General features: G+C 32.9%; 1 protein-coding gene across 1 annotated transcript in view; it reads left to right on the top strand.

Moving 5' to 3' along the window:
• Nucleotides 1–16,477: 16,477 nt before the first annotated feature.
• Nucleotides 16,478–18,581, top strand: part of LOC143080214 (low-density lipoprotein receptor-related protein 12-like) — a 29,209-nt gene continuing 27,105 nt past the window's right edge. The window contains exon 1 of the mRNA XM_076255939.1: nucleotides 16,478–16,552. Coding sequence (XP_076112054.1) covers nucleotides 16,537–16,552 — 16 coding nt within the window. The 5' untranslated portion in view covers nucleotides 16,478–16,536. The remainder of the gene's footprint in view (nucleotides 16,553–18,581) is intronic.

Below are 18,581 nucleotides of genomic sequence, written 5' to 3'. Positions count from 1 at the left end.
TGTTATATGTTTCATTTGAAAGAGAAAGGTGAGCAATGGTGAACCTTCCGGGACACCTAATGTCTTTGGTGTTCTTGTGCACTTCATTCACCTTCATTTTGTGTTTCTATGAATTGCGCGTTGACAGTTGTTTGCTATACGTAATTTTCTTTTAACGTCGTTGTGTACCCTTCTATGACGCATGTTTCTTTTGCATCATGGTTCTAACTCATAAGAAAGTCATAATTTAAAGTAATTAAAGGTTGTTGATATTTGCATTCGTCAAATTGTTTTATTTGTCGCTAGTCTTAACTCATCATCAAACACTATAATACACAGTTCGTATATTATGAAAGACATTTCGTTTATCGAGGGTTTTTTTATTAGTACGAATTCCTCAAGTTTAGTTAAGATGAATATTGCTCGAAGCGTCTTCACTCCTTCATTTTAAAGATTTGTTTTCGTGTAAAAGTTCATAAGGTATGTAGTTGTTTATTAACATTAACATAAATGTCTATGAACGTCTGAAAATCAAGGAAATTTTATCTTTCTGGTTCTGCATGTTCTGGCGGCATTGCCATTTCAACCTTTTTAAATTGAGCATATCTTGTTCATCTTTTGCCATTTCCTCTTTAAATGTCCTGTACCAAGTCAGCAATATGGCAACTGTTATCTATTTATGTTGCACTGGCGTATGTTTTTGTTGCACTTCAGTGTTTCTATTCTCCCATTATTATCCTCTTAAAGCTGATGTGTTTTCCCCCGTTTTAGTTAGTAATCAAGTAAACGCAGAAAAAATCGCAATCAAAGAAAATTTCGGACCAACCATACAAATATTTCGGACCTAATTTCCATTTCAAAAAACAACGGCAGACATTATCTGTTAACCAAGCTTTGTTCTTTACCTATAAATAAATTAAATAAAATTTTAGAGGATTGCAACACAATTTCATATTACAGTCCTAAGTATGAAATTGTCCAAATTATAATGGCATATTGTTATTCTAAACTGTTTCCAAAAATTGATCGCCCTGAAGATCATAAAAAACATTTTATTAAAATAAAGTATGTCAATAAAGGTTTTGATTTTGTAAATATTGCCGGTATTTTTAACGACCATTCTGTTAAAGACCAAATTCCTGGATATTTTGATAATACTGAACTCCCTCTCATTTGTTATATTTACAAGAAATCTACCCGAAAATATGTGTTTAATTATAGCCAATTGTGTAAAGATGTAAATATCACTGAAAATACACCTATGTCGTGTAATTGCAGTAATTCAGAATACACCTATGGACCAATTTCCCATGTTATAACAGGAGACCTTAACATCGTTCGCGACCGAGAGTTAAAATCATTCCTCAGTAAAGGACCTAAATATCGTCCCCCGTCAACTATTAACTGGAATGAGTGTCGTAATATCATCAACGACTCACTCCGCGCCTACTGTTTGAAATGGGTAAAACGGGAAAAAGCTGACAAAAAATCTTTGGACTCTTTTTTTAATTCAGTAATGAAGATAGTTGATATTCGAATACAACATTTTAAAGAACATTTTACCCTCAACAAAAACTATAAAAACCCTATTTCGCGTATCAAAAATAAACTAACAGAACTAGCCAAGGAATTTGTTTTTGTCCCGGCTGATAAAGCTGCGAATAATATCATTATTGTTTGACGTAAATTTTATATAGAGGTTCTGCAAAAGGAAATCACGAATTCACCAACATTCCAACTGACTTCATTTTCAGAAAACGACATCTGTAACAAACATAAACTTTTAGCTACTTCTTTACAAGCAGAACCAAACACAATGAAAGTCCCAACTATGTACTGGCTTCCGAAGCTGCACAAAAAACCTTACAAATATAGATTTATTTCATCTTCCAGCCATTGTTCAACTACTAAATTGTCTGTTTTACTTACTAGTACACTTGGTACAATAAAAAACCTGATAATAAATTGTTCAAATAAGGCCTTTGAAAATAGTGGAATTAATTACTTTTGGAGTGTCAAAAACTCGTTGGAAGTACTTGATAAATTGCATGCATATATTGGTGATTTTGAATCTGTTCAAAGTTTTGATTTTTCTACCCTATATACCACTTTGCCTCATATTCTTATTAAGAAAAAATTCACATCCCTAATTAACTGGGCATTTAAAAAGTCGGAATGCGAGTACATATGTTCAAACTCTTTTAGATCATTTTTTAGTAGCAATAAACAAAAGAACTATGTCAATTGGACATGCTTTGATACTATTTATGCACTTGAATTTTTACTTGATAACATTTTTGTTCGCTTTGGAGATTCCGTATATCGTCAAGTTATTGGAATTCCAATGGGGACTAACTGTGCACCACTTATTGCGGACCTGTTTTTGTATTGTTATGAGTTACAATTTATGACTAAAATTAGCAAAGACCCATCAAAACAACATTTGATACAAAAATTTAACAATACTTTTAGATATTTGGATGATATATTGGCTCTAAATAATGACGACTTCAGTATGTATACTAAAGAAATTTATCCTGTAGAACTTACTTTAAATAAAGCTAATGATAACAATGACCACTGCCCTTTCCTCGATCTTGATATCTATATCATAAACGGGAAGCTTAATACAAAAATTTATGATAAAAGAGATGATTTTTCATTTCCTATTGTTAATTATCCATTTTTAGATGGTGACGTTCCCTTGTCACCATCTTATGGTGTTTATATATCTCAACTTGTACGATTCGCTCGTGTATGTAACAATGTATTAGATTTTAGCGAGAGAAATTTATGTATTACTGAAAAATTATTACACCAGGGTTTTCGATATCACAAACTGGTCAAAACATTTACTAAATTTTATCACCGGTATAAGGAAATAATTCGTAAATATAACTCAACATGCAGACATCTTATACGTTCAGGTATTTCACATCCAAAATTTTATGGAAATATTCTTTATAAAGCACAAAAATGTCAGTATTCTCCTCAGAAACTAACAAAACCTTTAAATAGACTTATTAAAAGGGGATATAGTTACGATACTGTGGTCAGGTCATTAAAGATTGCATATTTTGGCTTTAACATTGATTCACTGATAGGGTCTTTGCATCGGAACTAAACACATTTATTTCTAAAAAAACAGTTGTTGGCATGACACGGGTTATGTTCTTCTCATATATTTTATGATAGTATGATACTAAACCCCTAACGGGAGGGATTGTACCTGATATTCATATGATGAAGACATAATCTTTCAATCAGTTTAATTGAGGTCTGGAGCTGGCATGTCAGTTAACTGCTAGTAGTCTGTTGTTATTTATGTATTATTGTCATTTTATTTATTTTCTTTTGTTACATCTTTTGACATCAGACTCGGACTTCTCTTGAACTGAATTTTAATGTGCGTATTGTTATTCTTTTACTTTTCTACATTGGCTAGAGGTATAGGGGGAGGGTTGAGATCTCATAAACATGTTTAACCCCGCCGCAATTTTGCGCCTGTCCCAAGTCAGGAGCCTCTGGCCTTTGTTAGTCTTGTATGATTTTAAATTTTAGTTTCTTGTGTATAATTCGGAGTTTAGTATGACGTCCATTATCACTGTACTATTATGCATATTTTAGGGGCCAGCTGAAGGACACCTACGGGTGCGGGAATTCTCGCTACATTGAAGACCCATTGGTTGCCTTCGGCTGTTGTTTGCTCTATGGTCGGGTGGTTGTCGCTTTGACATATTCACCATTTCCTTTCTCAATTTTATTGTTTTCTCTTAATCAATTTAGGTCTTTTGAACAGCGGTATACTACTGTTGCCTTTATTCATGCAATATCTAGTCTCTAATATAAAAAAGAAGATGTGATAAGGTCTCAACTCCCTCAGGCAAAGTTGGCAGATGAATTTGTCTTTTATTTTGGGTCCTTTTTTGGTCATACAGATATTCAATTGTTTCGGTTGTTATATATCAATTACTTTAAAATACATATACTCGAATTTGGTTTTTCCTCATGAAGGTAAATCCAGACAATGTCTTCGTAAACATAACATCAATGTTGTTTTAATAAATTATGAGTTTTAAAGATATCTATCAGAAAATTATAAAATCTTCGTCATTTGAATTGTGGAGTGAATGAATGTAACTTAAAGAAGATGGACCATAATTGACAAAAGTGTCATGTGTATCTATATATAGGAAAACAAGACAGACTGACTGACGGAGTTGGAATGACGACAGCACAAAATCAAAACCCCGAGTAGCTCCATTTGAAATTAAAACCCCATTTAAATGGATTTTTTTTTTTAAATATAAATATCACCGATTCAGTTCAAAAAGCTCCCTATAAATGCAAAGGACAATCAGATCATAATAAGTGCAAGTAATAAAACAGGTCATATAAAAAACAAATTCTGTTCCTGATTACAGTAGGAAATCATGGAGCAGATTAAGTCATTAGAATCAAATTTATTTCACATATTTCAAAGTCCAATGCATACCAATCAGTGTTTAACAATATAGTTAGTACGTGACATTGACTGCTTATAAGGTAAATCAACCAACTTTAGAGACACATTGAAATTACCAAATAAAAAGCATTTGTAGTAAAAATAGTTGATTTTATATTCGACTTTGATATTTTCTCAGTTTAGCTACAAGCATCAAACTTTTAATTCGTTTGTGATAGCGAATAAAGAGAAATTTATGTTAATTGATATAATTCATTTAATCCAGGTTTTCTGTTATTCTGTTTGTATGAAGCATTCAATAATTCGACTGTATTTATTCACAAGGACCGTTAATTATATAAGTGAGTGAAGATATCTACTTTCAACATTTATTTTGAATATTCGTAAAGAACATAGTCTTGGATAAACAGACAATTTAGAGTTTTCAAGACAAAACTGTGATTAAATTTTCATATTGTACAGAATATGTTGATGTGATGATGAATACTATCGTGTGCTTTAATGTGATATATCAAATAGTAGTACAACTTTACTCACACGGAGTAGCGGCCTTTGGTGAGTATGAAGGGTGGGAAACAACAAACAAATCATTCTTAGGTAAATGATTGAAGTCAAACTTAAAATTTTAACAAGCTAAGACGTTATATCTTAGTTAATAATGGGAAAAGGTTATTCATATGAAACTATATTTAAAAGTCTGAACAACACACATTGCGAAAGAAGGTTTTGTTCCAGTTACAAGGTGTTTTGTTCATTTAGGGGGAAATAGTACTATTCATTATATATCTAAGTATATGCTATAAAATTCAAATTCCTTAAATTGCAAAATGTATGAAAAGTAAAATCCCCAAAATACTGAACTCCGAGGAAAAACTCAGAAAGGAAAGTTTCTAATCAAATGGCAAAAATCAAAGCTGAAACACAGCAATCGAATGGATAACAAATGTCATGGTCCTGACTTGGTACAGGCATTTTCTTTTGTAGAAAATGGTGGATTAAAGTTGGTTTTAAAGCTAGAAAACCTCTCGCTTGTATGACAGTCGCATCAGGTCCATTTTTTATTGATAACGATTCGTGAACAAAACAAATCGGGTTTAATTGGTAAACAATTCAAAAAATAGGGAAACAGCAGTCACTATTATGTCACAATCTCAATCACCATAAAAACAAACAAACATGTAATTAAGAAGCACAAAATGGCAAATGGAACAAGCATAAAGCCATATTAGCAAAAATTGAAGGCAAGAATGACAAATGACGGGACGTAGAAATACAAAGCCACGTCATATATGTATCAAAGAAACATAAAAAGGCATATAGACAAAGCGTATTAGCTAAATTGAAAGACAAGAATACAAAAAAATCAGCCATTGGCGAGATTCTTGACTTGGAACTAGCACAAGAACATTTGGTTGGTTTGAAACAAGTCGAGTGTAGTTTATTGATGTTCGATTCTTGTGAATCTGTCAACAACATTTTGTTCTTGGTAGTTATGCTTAGTTTATTGCTTTCTACTTCTTCGTTTTTGTTTGCGTCTTTGCTACGTTTTCGTCAGTTGTGGTTAATGTCTGTGATGTTTTTTCACACAGTTTTGGCTGCCCGATCACAATTATTGACACATTGACCTACTATATCTGTGTAGGGTGCTTGCACAGTTTTGTCAATATATATCGGAACCATGAACCATGTGGGTGGGTGGGTGGGTGGGGGGGGGGGGTAAGCTGGCTATAAAACAGATTTCACCTATCATGAGAATGTATGTAACAAGTGTGGAATATATGACAGCGTTTGATTTTGTCAAGCGTCATTCGCCTTTAAAATGTACACTCAGTGCAAATATCACAATGGTAAAGGGCACAATTGTAATAGTAACCATAAAATCGGGACAATTTCATTAAAAAAAAACACAAAAAAAAAACAACAACAAAAAAAACACCCACACCCAAAAAAATATATCAGTAGGTTGCACCACTGTATTCATCCGAATAAACTAGTGTTGAGACGCTTTCAAAATCAATATGTGGAATTACAAAAACTACATAATATATATATGCAAATTATTTTTGAGAATAATAAATAAATTTGTGATATCGCTACAATTACAAGTGAAAAGTCTACAAAAGGGGCGACAAATTATCAGTGGTTGTCTAATGATATGTCTTAGTATTGTTGCTTTTGTTTGTGTCGGTGTTGTTGTTGTTGTTGCTGTTGTTTTTTGTATTTTGAAAGTACCATGTGCTTCTATTTCCATTCATTTACAAGTAGAATAAACTCGGGAAAATTTCTAGCATTACATATTGTATGGTCGTCTGTCTATTAATGGTGCCACTTCATGTAGCACTATTGTCGTATTGATATCTTTACGAATTATTGTCTTTGGTTGCCTGTAGTTGTATCTTTGATAACCTGACAGAAAACTGAAGTTCGGGAAATTATTTGTTGTTTTTATATTTTACAGGAGATACACAGGCTGTTGTATGTGAGGGTGACAGTTTGCTGTTATCTTGTGATAAACATCAATTTTTATCCATCCTTAGCGCCAACTTTGGGCGGGAAGAAAATGACGTCTGTACAATTGATAGGAAAACTAACGACACGTGTAAATCGCCGTCTGCTTTGAATATTATGCAGAATTTATGTGAAGACAACAAGGCCTGCACTGTAACAGCATCAGCAAGTGTATTTGGAGATGACTGTCCAAACGTGACACGGTATCTATGTGTATTTTATGTGTGCAAAGAAGGCAAGTCCTGTTTATTAAGGAGAGCTTAATTCGGATTTCATATTCTATATTTGTAAAAATGAAAATGTATTTTGACAAATAAGTCTGATAGCTCTAGAAGCAAAGCAAACGAATATATTCCTCTCGCGACTAACTGATAAAAACGGTCAACTTCGGGGATGACAACTAATGGTGATATTTTGGGGGTATTTTTTGTATGCCTTGTCGAATTCTTCAACATATAATGTCGTTAATTGATAAAATAAAATTCTTTATCGACGGTGGAACGTTTGAAGTTTGGAATAAAATATTTTTATTACACTGTCGCATACAATAAGGTGAACAACGAGATACTACAGATAATTGATGTAAACCACGATATATAGACAAATAAACATAATTATTTGTCTATAAAAGTTTATGCGTTACCATTTCATAACCCAGTTCTATACATTTATATACCTATCGGTAACTGAAACGTATCTATTTAACTCTGTGTGAGGCACATATTTTCAGGGATAGATAAACTTATCAAGACCCAAATTATATAGATGCACCAAAGATGGATAAATAACATTTAAATCTGTAACTTCATAAACAAACGTCTAAAAGGAATCCACAAAACTTTCTTATTTCAATTGTTCGCAATGGATATAGAGTTTTGTTACGTTACATGACTCTTATATGTCAAAATATTCGTTATAAAGCATGACAATTGGCTCAATTCGATTTCTTTAAAATAAACGTAAATAAACTCATTATAGATACCAGGATTGAAATTTTGTATTTGCGTCAGACGCACGGTTCGACTACAAAAGACTCATCAGCGACGCTCGAATAAAAAAAGTTCAAAAGTCCAAATAAAGCATTAAGTTGAAAAGCATTGAGGACCTTGAGGTAGAAAAGACTTAGTATTTCAAAAATGTAAAGATTTGTAAAATCTAATTTATAATTATGAGCATATCAATGATAATTCATGTCAACACAATAAAATATTCTTTTAAAATGTTGTAGCGTTATTCAGAAACATGAGGATTACTGTCTACAATATATATACATATTATAATCGTTTTTTTAAATGTTTTGTTTTTTTTCAGTGTTTGAATCCACAATCCAAACCATAGAAACAGCTATGGGAACTTATAACGTTCAACCCAAGCTCTGCACGTGTGATTGTAACATTCGTGATATCATTCATGATATCGACTTAATTCGACAAGTACCAGTTTTAAACATAACCAAGTCAATAGCAGTGGATAAATCAGCATTGTCGTCTACAAGGAGAAGATTGACATCTGCGGTCGATAGAAGGACTTCAGCATCGATGATTGGTTACGGTGGCGTTATTATTTTGACCCTAATTCTAACAACCATACTTGTGTTTGATATAGTAAACTGCGTAATGTGTTCAGCTCGTATACCAGACACGAAGTACAGAAAACGTAAACCAAAGACAAAATACAAACGACAAAAAGTCACTTGATAGATTTTCGTCTGTTTCTTTTAATATATATCTCATTAAAAAGTTATCAAAGGTACACGGATTATAACTAAATACACCAGACGCGCGTTTCGTCTACATAAGACTCATCAGTGACGCTCAGATCAAAATAGTTATCGAGCCAAACAAGTACAAATTTGAAGAGCATTGAGGAGCCAAAATTCCAAAAAAGTTATGCCAAATACTGCTAAGGTAATCTTCTCCTGGGGGTAAGAAAATCCTTAGTTTTTCGAAAAATTCAAAGTTTTGTAAACGGCAGGAAATTTATTTAAATGATCATATAATTGATATCCATGTCAATACCGAAGTGCTGACTACTGGGCTGGTGATACCCTCGGGGACGAAACGTCCACCAGCATATCATTAAACACCTCATAATCATATTTGTCATAACGTACTTTTCATTCGACGATTTCTACCGTTCTTAACAAAAATAAAGGGTTTTAAATTAGTCTCACGTTTCATTTAAGACCATAACTGATTATTATTCTCAAAACACCGGTATGTATCTGCCAATATTACTTAATATATATATCTATTTATTATTTTAGATTATCATTCATTGAAAAAAATGTGAAGATGCCAATGGGGGACATGGAAAAAAAATTTTGAAGTGGACGAAAACCAACCTAATTAAAAACCGATCTCTCATCGCTCCTGTTTCTGATATGTCGCGTGGGAGATCTAACGAAACCGGCTTTGGGGTCACATGTGAGTGACCTCGTAGGTGTGTCATTTTCGACCAATGAAATTGAGTCTTCCACGATCTTGAAAGTCTAACGTAAGGTAAAGGGATGTTACTCATTTTTTTTACGACGAAATCGTCAGTCAAAATAATTCATAAACTTTTTTGATTGGCTTATCAATAGGTCGTCAACTCATTTGCATATCATTATAAATTCATAACTTTTAGTTCACTCACATGTGACCTCAAAGCCGGTTTCGTTAGATCTCCCACGCGACATATCAGAAAACGGGAGCGATGAGAGATCGGTTTTTAATTAGATTGGACGAAAACGACAATATCATGGTATTAAAAAGGGGCACTATCTACGAGATATATAAAAAATCTAAAGTTTGATTTTTTTCTGTTCAATCAATAATGAAAGTGAAATAGTGAACAATTCGCTTTTTGCAGCCAAAAAGGTTCAATTTTGTCAAAATACGCTAAGAAATATTGATAATTAGCAATTCACTTGCAAGTGAATGAGTCGATCTCTTTAAATCCGTATTCATGTGAACTTCAATTTAACCCCTAGCTAAAGATTGACAACGCGTGCATTGTACGTGTACTGTTAATATATAGAAAAAGAATGTCAACAATGAAAGTGAAACTACGGTAAATCATTTGATTACTAATTCGATGCACATAAAAATCATTCTTATACGGTTAAAAACAATGAGAAACATCTATTTTTAATCTATAAAATAAAATCAAACAGACCTATAAAAATTCAATTGCACGTGTTGGTTTAATCTATTCATAACTTACATCGCTTATACTATGATGGTCATCTGAGGTCAAATCGATAGGTAATTAGATGGCGTCTGGACTAAAATACACATGAAACGAACCTATATATTATCTATACCATGCTCTGTAAACTGTTTATTTTAGACTATTGATAGTTTGGATAAATGTTTTACATTGTTATAAATCAAATATGAGAATTTGAGTCAAATCGGTGACCATGAACTTGACAGTTAGTGCCCCTTTAAATAAGACGAAAAGACTAATATCCTGTCTAGAAGCATAATTTAGAACGGCAGAAAGGAATTTTGGGGTAATAACACCGCCATTGATGTTCCCCTATTAATCTTTGTTAAATTTACACTTCAAATCGTTTTGAAGAATTAATCATTGTTTCAAATAAAGTAATACATGGCATGAGTAATGTTTTATTCTGTTCAGTACTAGACCAAATTTCGCATTACACGTCATTGCAAATCGGAAAATAATCATCGACCGAAGTTAACCAATCAGATGGCCAGCCTTTTTACCTGTGTATAAGCTCAAGTAAACAATTATAACATCAATTTTCCAAAATATTCTATAGGAAAAAATATTGGTGCTTAGAAACACCAAAGATAAATGTTTATGTTAAATTTGTAACTGAACTGAAATGTAAGATTCATTTCCTACAACTGTCAATTCAAGGGAATATGTTTTTTCCCGACCATTTTTGTATTCAAACCGGATGTGACGTACTATGATTTGATCGATGGTATTACATCTTTTGTCTATACAAGACTCACCAGTGGCAGTCAAATCAAAACAGTTGCATAACCAGTAACAGAGACGAAGAGCACAAAATACTACACAGCTAGATTAAGTTCAGGAATAAGACACCCCCAAAATCCGGAGTCATACTCTGATGCCGAAAATATGGAGCAGCTAAACTTGAATATCAGGTTAAATTTCAATTCAAGAGGAAACACATATAAAAAAGTCCACAGTGCAACCAATTGCAGCCTACACTTAAAAATAAAGCTAAATTTAAAAAGTACAGGGAACACGTATTATAAATGTAAGCATCTAGATCAGTTTTAAGAAGCAAACTATATGGCAAATTAGAAAGTAACAGTCGTTTATCGATATTATCGATGTTCAAATAATAAATTCGTTAACAAGAAACAGGTCAAAGTAAAATAATGCAAAAAATTAGGGAATTCAATAAGAGCAAGACATGGATCTTCGACAGGACACGTGAATGCATTCTCTAAAAATTCATAATCTTGAAAAAAGACACAATCGGTTATTGTATAGATCAGACCAACAGTAAAATCTTAAATCATAAGATCTAAAACCGCGAAAATTTGTTGCTAGTGAGTTTAGACATAAACTCGTTAGAGTCAACCAATTTGTAGCCGTAAACTAATGGTGTGTTGGTGTTAATCGTCTATAGTAGCAGCTGTTATAGTGTTATGTCCCAGTTTATTCTAGTAAGTGAATTCAGTAAAGTGTGAACGTTGAAATCATCCCGTTTGTCAAAGATTGTTGTTGGTCTTATCGACTTAACCCTTTGACAAAAGAATTGCGAGTCAACCTTGGTGAACCTTTCATTTCTACGGAGCAACTGTCCGGCAGCGCTTGCATACGGTATATAGTATAAGACGCCATACTATGACTTGCGTTTTCTATGGAATAATGATTTGCTTGATAGATTTTAGAGCTACTTAACATGCTCAATGAATGGTTCTTTAACTGTTTATTCTTCTTCGTCATCGCAGAACATATCTAGTGTCTAAAGGTTAAAGTATTTTTTCGAAAGTTTTTTTAAAGGGTGTCGTTATATTGAATTGACATTTCTTGAAAATCAAAATCATCGCTTGACACGGCTTTATTCATTTTATCGTAAATACTATTTTGTTTGGTATTGGACGGCGGATAAAAGAAACGGAATTATCTCAGATCATCGATATTTTCCCTGAAAGTTTGCAACACGGTAAGTGCCACATTTGATGCAGAAACTTCTTCTTTGTAGTAAATCTAAAGTTCATTCTTCGTGGTAATCTTCGGACTAATTGTACATCCAAATTGAATTTTCAATCTTAAATTTTTTGCTTACTGTTTTCTTACCTTTTGTGTACATGTGTGTTCATCTTCCCGTTCAGTCAATATTTTTTGTTTTCTTTTTCCCGCATATTGTTATGATTAATCCTTCATATCTTCACTCTTTCGTATGAAATTTCTTATTGAAGCTTTTAAATTAATTAGGTCCGTTACGTTTGAACATGTGATTTTGTTTTCCCTCGGAATATATTTTCAGTATTTTTAAAATTCTTTAAATTAATTAAATTTCCCCTTCCACTTAAAGTTTACATGTTCGTTTAATATTGTAAAAAAAAACTTTGAATAATTCCACAATTTTGTTTTTTAAAACCCCAAAAAACAGCTGTTGATTTATGCGCATAAGACTCATCAGTGACGCTCAGATTAAAATAGCTATACAGTCGGAAAGCAAGCCCTTAGAAACGACCGTTGTTCTTGCTACTTTCTTAAGACAAAATGGTACTGATATTAAAACCATTCATTCTGAAATTGCGTTAATTTGAAATATAACTGAATGAATTCTTACAAAATGGATGAACATTTATATGGCATGCACATAAAAGCGGTGAAATGTTAAACCCTTCTAAAATCCGTCTAAAAATCATCGAATTTCGGACTTCTACTCCATAGATGTCCCTTAAAAAAACTATATGTTGTTGATACATAAATTTCCGATATAATGATGAAAAAAAAAAGATAAGGTCATAGACTGCGTTTTTACGGTATACATCATTCAAACTTGTGCTCCTTGTAAAAAAAAAACCCGTCGAAATAGTCGTAACTTTATCGCGTTGCAGGCCGTAAACGTTGATTTTTGCTGTTTTCCAATACCAAAATTGATTATAAGACAAAAAAACTAAGTCGGTGACCATATGGTTATTAACAGAAATGTATGTGTCAACAACAATTTTTTTTAGATAAAAGTCTATGGAGTAGAATTAGAGATTTAACGATTTTAAGACAAATTTTAGATGATTTTTTTTTCACCGATTTTATGTGCTGATGTGTTGTAGTTCAACGAGACAAGTATGCAAAATTTTACCAACATCTGTGACATAGCAAATTTACCGTTCCTTGACATCAAAATCTTCCTTGTGAGCAGCAACCTTCTTTTGGTCTACCATAAATTATGGAAGTCAGACTGTCCTATACAAAAAAAAAAAAAAAAAAAAAAAACACTTTTAGTAAGATATATGTTATGTATGTACAAGTTTTCAATTTATACAAATTATAACTGGTTTGTACAAAAAATAAATGTACAAAATTAATTATAATTTTTGAGTATCTGTATACAAATTATATTTTGTCCAAAAATGCACTGCCGGATAATGTTCTGATCGGGCTGTGGTCATTGACGGAGAGCACCATTTTGTATCTATTAGAAGTTCCTCCATAAGCATAGTAAGCTATAAAACGCATCAAATGGAAGTTATTAATAACCTTGTCTCGCTATACAGGTAACAACAACCTTCGCACGGTCGGAATAAAACTAATCGAAATAGCGAGTGTAAATATATGTATCTTACCTCCTATATATATTTATGTGGATATGATTGGCTTGTGGACATTGCGTGATGACATTAAACATGTTAAAAGTTGACTGCATGACTCTGCCGCTGCCGACGCCGGAAACAGTATTTGTGTCTCGCTTTTTTGACTCCGTCAAACGAGTCAAAAATAGTTTATAACTGTCCTTCTTTGATATCTCGTCCCAAGCCATGCTTCAACAGTGCAGAAAACAAATAATCTGTCATTTTAGTTGGCAAATATATATAACCCATACAATACTAAGTCCTCAAGCCCCCTTCTTTCCCAACAGAATATCAAATGATCGTCCCCTTAAAAGCCTTAGATACACGTAAAAGGCGAGGCTTTGCCCTTTTAGCTTTGTTTTGTACAAATCAAATTTATATTTCGAGACGGTGTATAGTTATTCTTTTTATACTGCAACTCATAAAACTGTTTCAAATGAAATATGAAGGTATTTTAAAAGAACACATCATTTTATAATTTGGAACGTACGTCGCAAAAATTCAGCGAAACTGTACTTTTAATGACGTCATAAGTAAAAATCTACGGAAACAGATTGTCAACGTCATAAACAAGGTGGTATACCGGTATATGATATCAGTGACTGAATATCACAAATGACATATTGTTGCATTATGACTAAGAAGCTGATGACACCTCTATTATTTAATAAATGGCGGCATTTTGAACTTGAATTTTATGAATTAGCCCTTTTTTTAATTTGTGAAGTTTTTATTGTCTGTGTTGTGTGCATTGATAGTGTATCTTTGGTGTTCTTTATCTATGAAATTCTTTCATATATAAATTAATTTATGTGGAATTTAGCCAATTTAGAAAAAAAAATCTTCGATCTTATTTTGTGCCTGATCATTGATTGTATATAAGTTGATTGTGTAATTTTTTGTAAAGAAGAGAAATTTGCAGACTCTACGGAGCGCCCATGTTCATCCTCCAAAAATTGTTAATATTATTACTAAGTTTTTTCGCTTGAAAGTCTAAAACCGTTTTTCTGTAAAATTATTGTTTTCGACTAAGGAAATTAGGTGTTGATGTTGTAAATTCGGAAATTGTAAAGCTTTGAAAATTTTATAGGATAAATGTCTTTTGTTGGTAAAAAATAATATGATCGCAAATATAGTTTTATTTAACATGTTTAAGTAAAGAACAAATTGTTATATTATTTTGTTTTTTAAAAAGAAAACAAAGCAACAAAAAATAACCACTAAAAGAACTATTTTTAGTTAGTTAAAAATATTCAAGGGATCTGTCAACGAGAATTTGTTTTTATCAAATGGAAAATTTTATTGATATGGAAAAAGAGAAGAAAAGGGACATGGCTTAATTTCAAATAAGAAACAAAACACTGATGTACAACAATTGATAGATTCTTTTTGAATAATTTATTCCCGCTTTCTGGTGCCTTGAACTACTGCTTCCAAATCATTGGCCTGGTGTCACTGGTCTCAGTAATCACAATAATCACAATTCACTGAATATATCCATTCTGTAATATGTAACATCGGCCGATTACAATAGAAATTTGGTCAAAATTCTGTTGTTTGTAACTAAGGATGCTCATAGGCGATCTCTAACAAGTAAACAACACGAAAGCGACCGTCATGTTCCAACTGTTACAAACGCGTTCACAGTGAAAACTTGTCAAATTTCATCTGTAAATAACTCTCGCTTAATAGCAAAAGCTCTTACATTCCGTGAAATTCCCTTCGAAATGAAGGCATCAAATTTCTATTGTATCAACCAATGCACAACACTATCGCCATCTTCATCACACTCTGCTCTGCTGGTCATGGTTTCTTCCCCATCAACATCCAAGGCCAACAACCAGAAGGAGCGTGTTGTCCAAAGGCAGCTTACGGCGGGAATGATTGTCAAACGTTAACGTTGCTACCTTTATTGTTTTGACGCGGACGTGATAGACAGCACCCAAGACGGATGTAAACAAAAATGGCTGATAAACTACAATGTGTTTTTGTGTAACTTCTGAATGTAAAAATCTAACAAGTTGCATAACGCTGAGTCCATCTCGAGAGTAAGAATTGAATAGATTATATAAGGATAAACCTTGTATTTCTACAAACTTAAATACACATGCGTTATTTTCAGATCTAGCTCTGAAAATGAGCTATTCAACATTTTCAGCCCGGTGTCAAATATATACTGAGTCTCGATGGAGTGTACTATACCGTTTACAGAATAGAGAATAATCATGGTAAAACATTTAAATGAATAATAGAAAAATCGGCAAAACAAATATTAGGAATAGAAAAAAATGGGGTGCTAATGTATAAAGAATAACTGATTGTGATGGCTGTGGAAAATTATTTTTGTGATTTAATTTTTTACTTGAGTTCTGAATTTAATTGATTTAGCGTACATGTATGACTATCAAACCAGGGAACATAACAGACTATAGTGAGGGGGGTAGGAGGGGTCCTGATCCCGAAATCCCGGGCTTAAAAACACGAAATCCCGAGGTCCCGAAATTAAATAAAGTTAAATCCCGGATCCCGAAATTTGAAAAAAAGAATTCCCAGATCCCGAAGGGGTAAATCCCGAAATCCCGAGCTTAAAAACACCCGATCCCGGAGTCCCGATAAAGGTCCTATCCCCCCTCTATAGTCAGTTTTAAAAAAAAGTTCAGCTGAGGATTGTCTCCCGTTTTCCGAAATATAAACGTTACCGTCGGTGCTTCTAATTTTAGTGTGACCATCAGCAGGAAGTTGTTTTATTTATGTTTTCTGACAATATTTCTCTCGAAATTTTAAATGTTACAGATCACAGGTATTATTATATATTATCCATTTGCATAATGTAATAAATATAGTTCTATTCGTAGATTCAAACCTTAAGTTGATTTATAACAATGATACAATCTTTACCAACACAAATTATTGACATCACCTGGATACTGACATAATTTGTGAAATTAAAATGTATATCATAAATTCTAATGCAACAACGTTTGTAACGTTCATTTTGATTGAATAACGTCACTTTCTTACATGGCATCAATTGTCAATTGATGCTATGGGACGTACGCGCAAGCGCAGACGGTATGTGACAGATTTTAAATACATGTTTTAACGTTGTTTTCTGTCAGTTTTATCAGAATGGAGATAACAATATTGTATTTTAAGCTCCGACGGTATCAATTGGGGATTTGATGGTCGCAAATATCCGTTTACTGTCTCCGCTAACGCGTCGCCAGTAAACTTAATTTGCGACCATCAAATCCCCAATTGATGCCGTCGGAGCTTAAAATACAATACAGTTACCTCCTAATTGTCAACACAGTCAAAGTTCAGAGTTGTTTTATGATTTAAAAATTGCTGAACACAAACAGAGATAGGGATACAGATAAAATACCATATAAGGCACAAAATGTGCACCTGAATATAGGTATCTTGTTTTTCAAGAATTAACGTTGTATTTCGTGTGCCAGAAAATACGACACAATGACGTCTGTGACTTCAGATGTCCAACAATGATGTCATTTGTTATATAACATCAAAATGACCATTACATTTAGTACCCATTGAAGAAAAATATAACTCTTTTAAATTTTTGATCTTGATTTGAAAAGTGATACAGCACTGAAGAGAAGTTGGCATAAACTAAAACATGGACATTTGGCACAGTCCGTGTGGACACATGTGCAGGGCTTCCAAAACGGTCATATATTCAGGTCATTTGTATAATGTCTGGTAAAAGTCCAAATGGGCAAAGCATGAAACAGTCGTCTTCTTTTTAGTCTTCAAGGCTTTTTCGGTCATTTTAATATAATTCACAATCTTTTTAACCCAACCTTTTGCCTTTAACATCCACACATTTCTGGTCATAAAAGTGACATGATGATTAATTACTATCAAAACAACCCCTACTTCAATACGTTTTAATTTTAATCAAGGCTTAAATCAGTTGTTTGACAGCTGAAATCTACCTGTTCAGGTGACAGGTAAACTATTTTCAGTACCGGAAATCGTATAAATTGATCTGTCTATTCACAATTATTTTCTTACATTTCAGCAGTTTTTATCTAATTGATTTAGTCCAAAAGATTAAAATTCTAAGAAATTAGTTTATCAACATGATTTGATGAAAGATCTAAAAAGGTTTTTAAATGAAAAATCGTCAGAACTACGTTGTACATGTATGAACTAGAACACGTGTGAGCATGTGCACAGGTGGGAAATTTAATTATGCATCCTACAGTTCTTCAAAAATGCTAAAATTATCATTGATACCCGTATCTAACGTTCATTTCAAGTATTTTTGTTGAAAAAATAAAGTGGAAAGAGCTTCTTCATTCAGTCGTGCTTTGTAAACGTACACAGAATTTATGTATCCGTTTATGGTCCATGTTTTACCATTTTCAAGTCAACATCTGGTTTTAAGAAAATGTCACATTGTGATTTTAAAAACGAAAGTAAAGTTTTTGACAATGCCATTTTGCTCAAATAAAGAGTCTAAGGCAGATATGAGCATGCTAATGTGCACACTTTGAATGATGCACTGCCAATTTAACAATTTACATCCGAACATCAAATTCATATCAAAGTAAAGTTTAAAATCATTTTTTTTAGTAATATCAATCATTGAAATGGCCATTTGATTACCATAATTGCCTTTTGTGACTAATTCTTAAGGGATTTAAATCGGGATCAGATACAAATGTATAAAATGTCCGGCTGGCTCAAATATTTCTTGGAAGCCCTGCACATGTAGCCCTCCTGCAGCAAGAGGGTTTAACTGTCTATTTTTTTAACATGATCTACAAATTTGAAATTATTGTTCTGTTGTAACAATCCCT

The sequence above is a fragment of the Mytilus galloprovincialis genome, chromosome 6 (genome assembly GCF_965363235.1).
Source record: "Mytilus galloprovincialis chromosome 6, xbMytGall1.hap1.1, whole genome shotgun sequence".
Classification (NCBI taxonomy): domain Eukaryota; kingdom Metazoa; phylum Mollusca; class Bivalvia; order Mytilida; family Mytilidae; genus Mytilus; species Mytilus galloprovincialis.
Note: the sequence above shows the minus strand (reverse complement) of the source record. Positions and strands in the feature narration are given on the sequence as shown.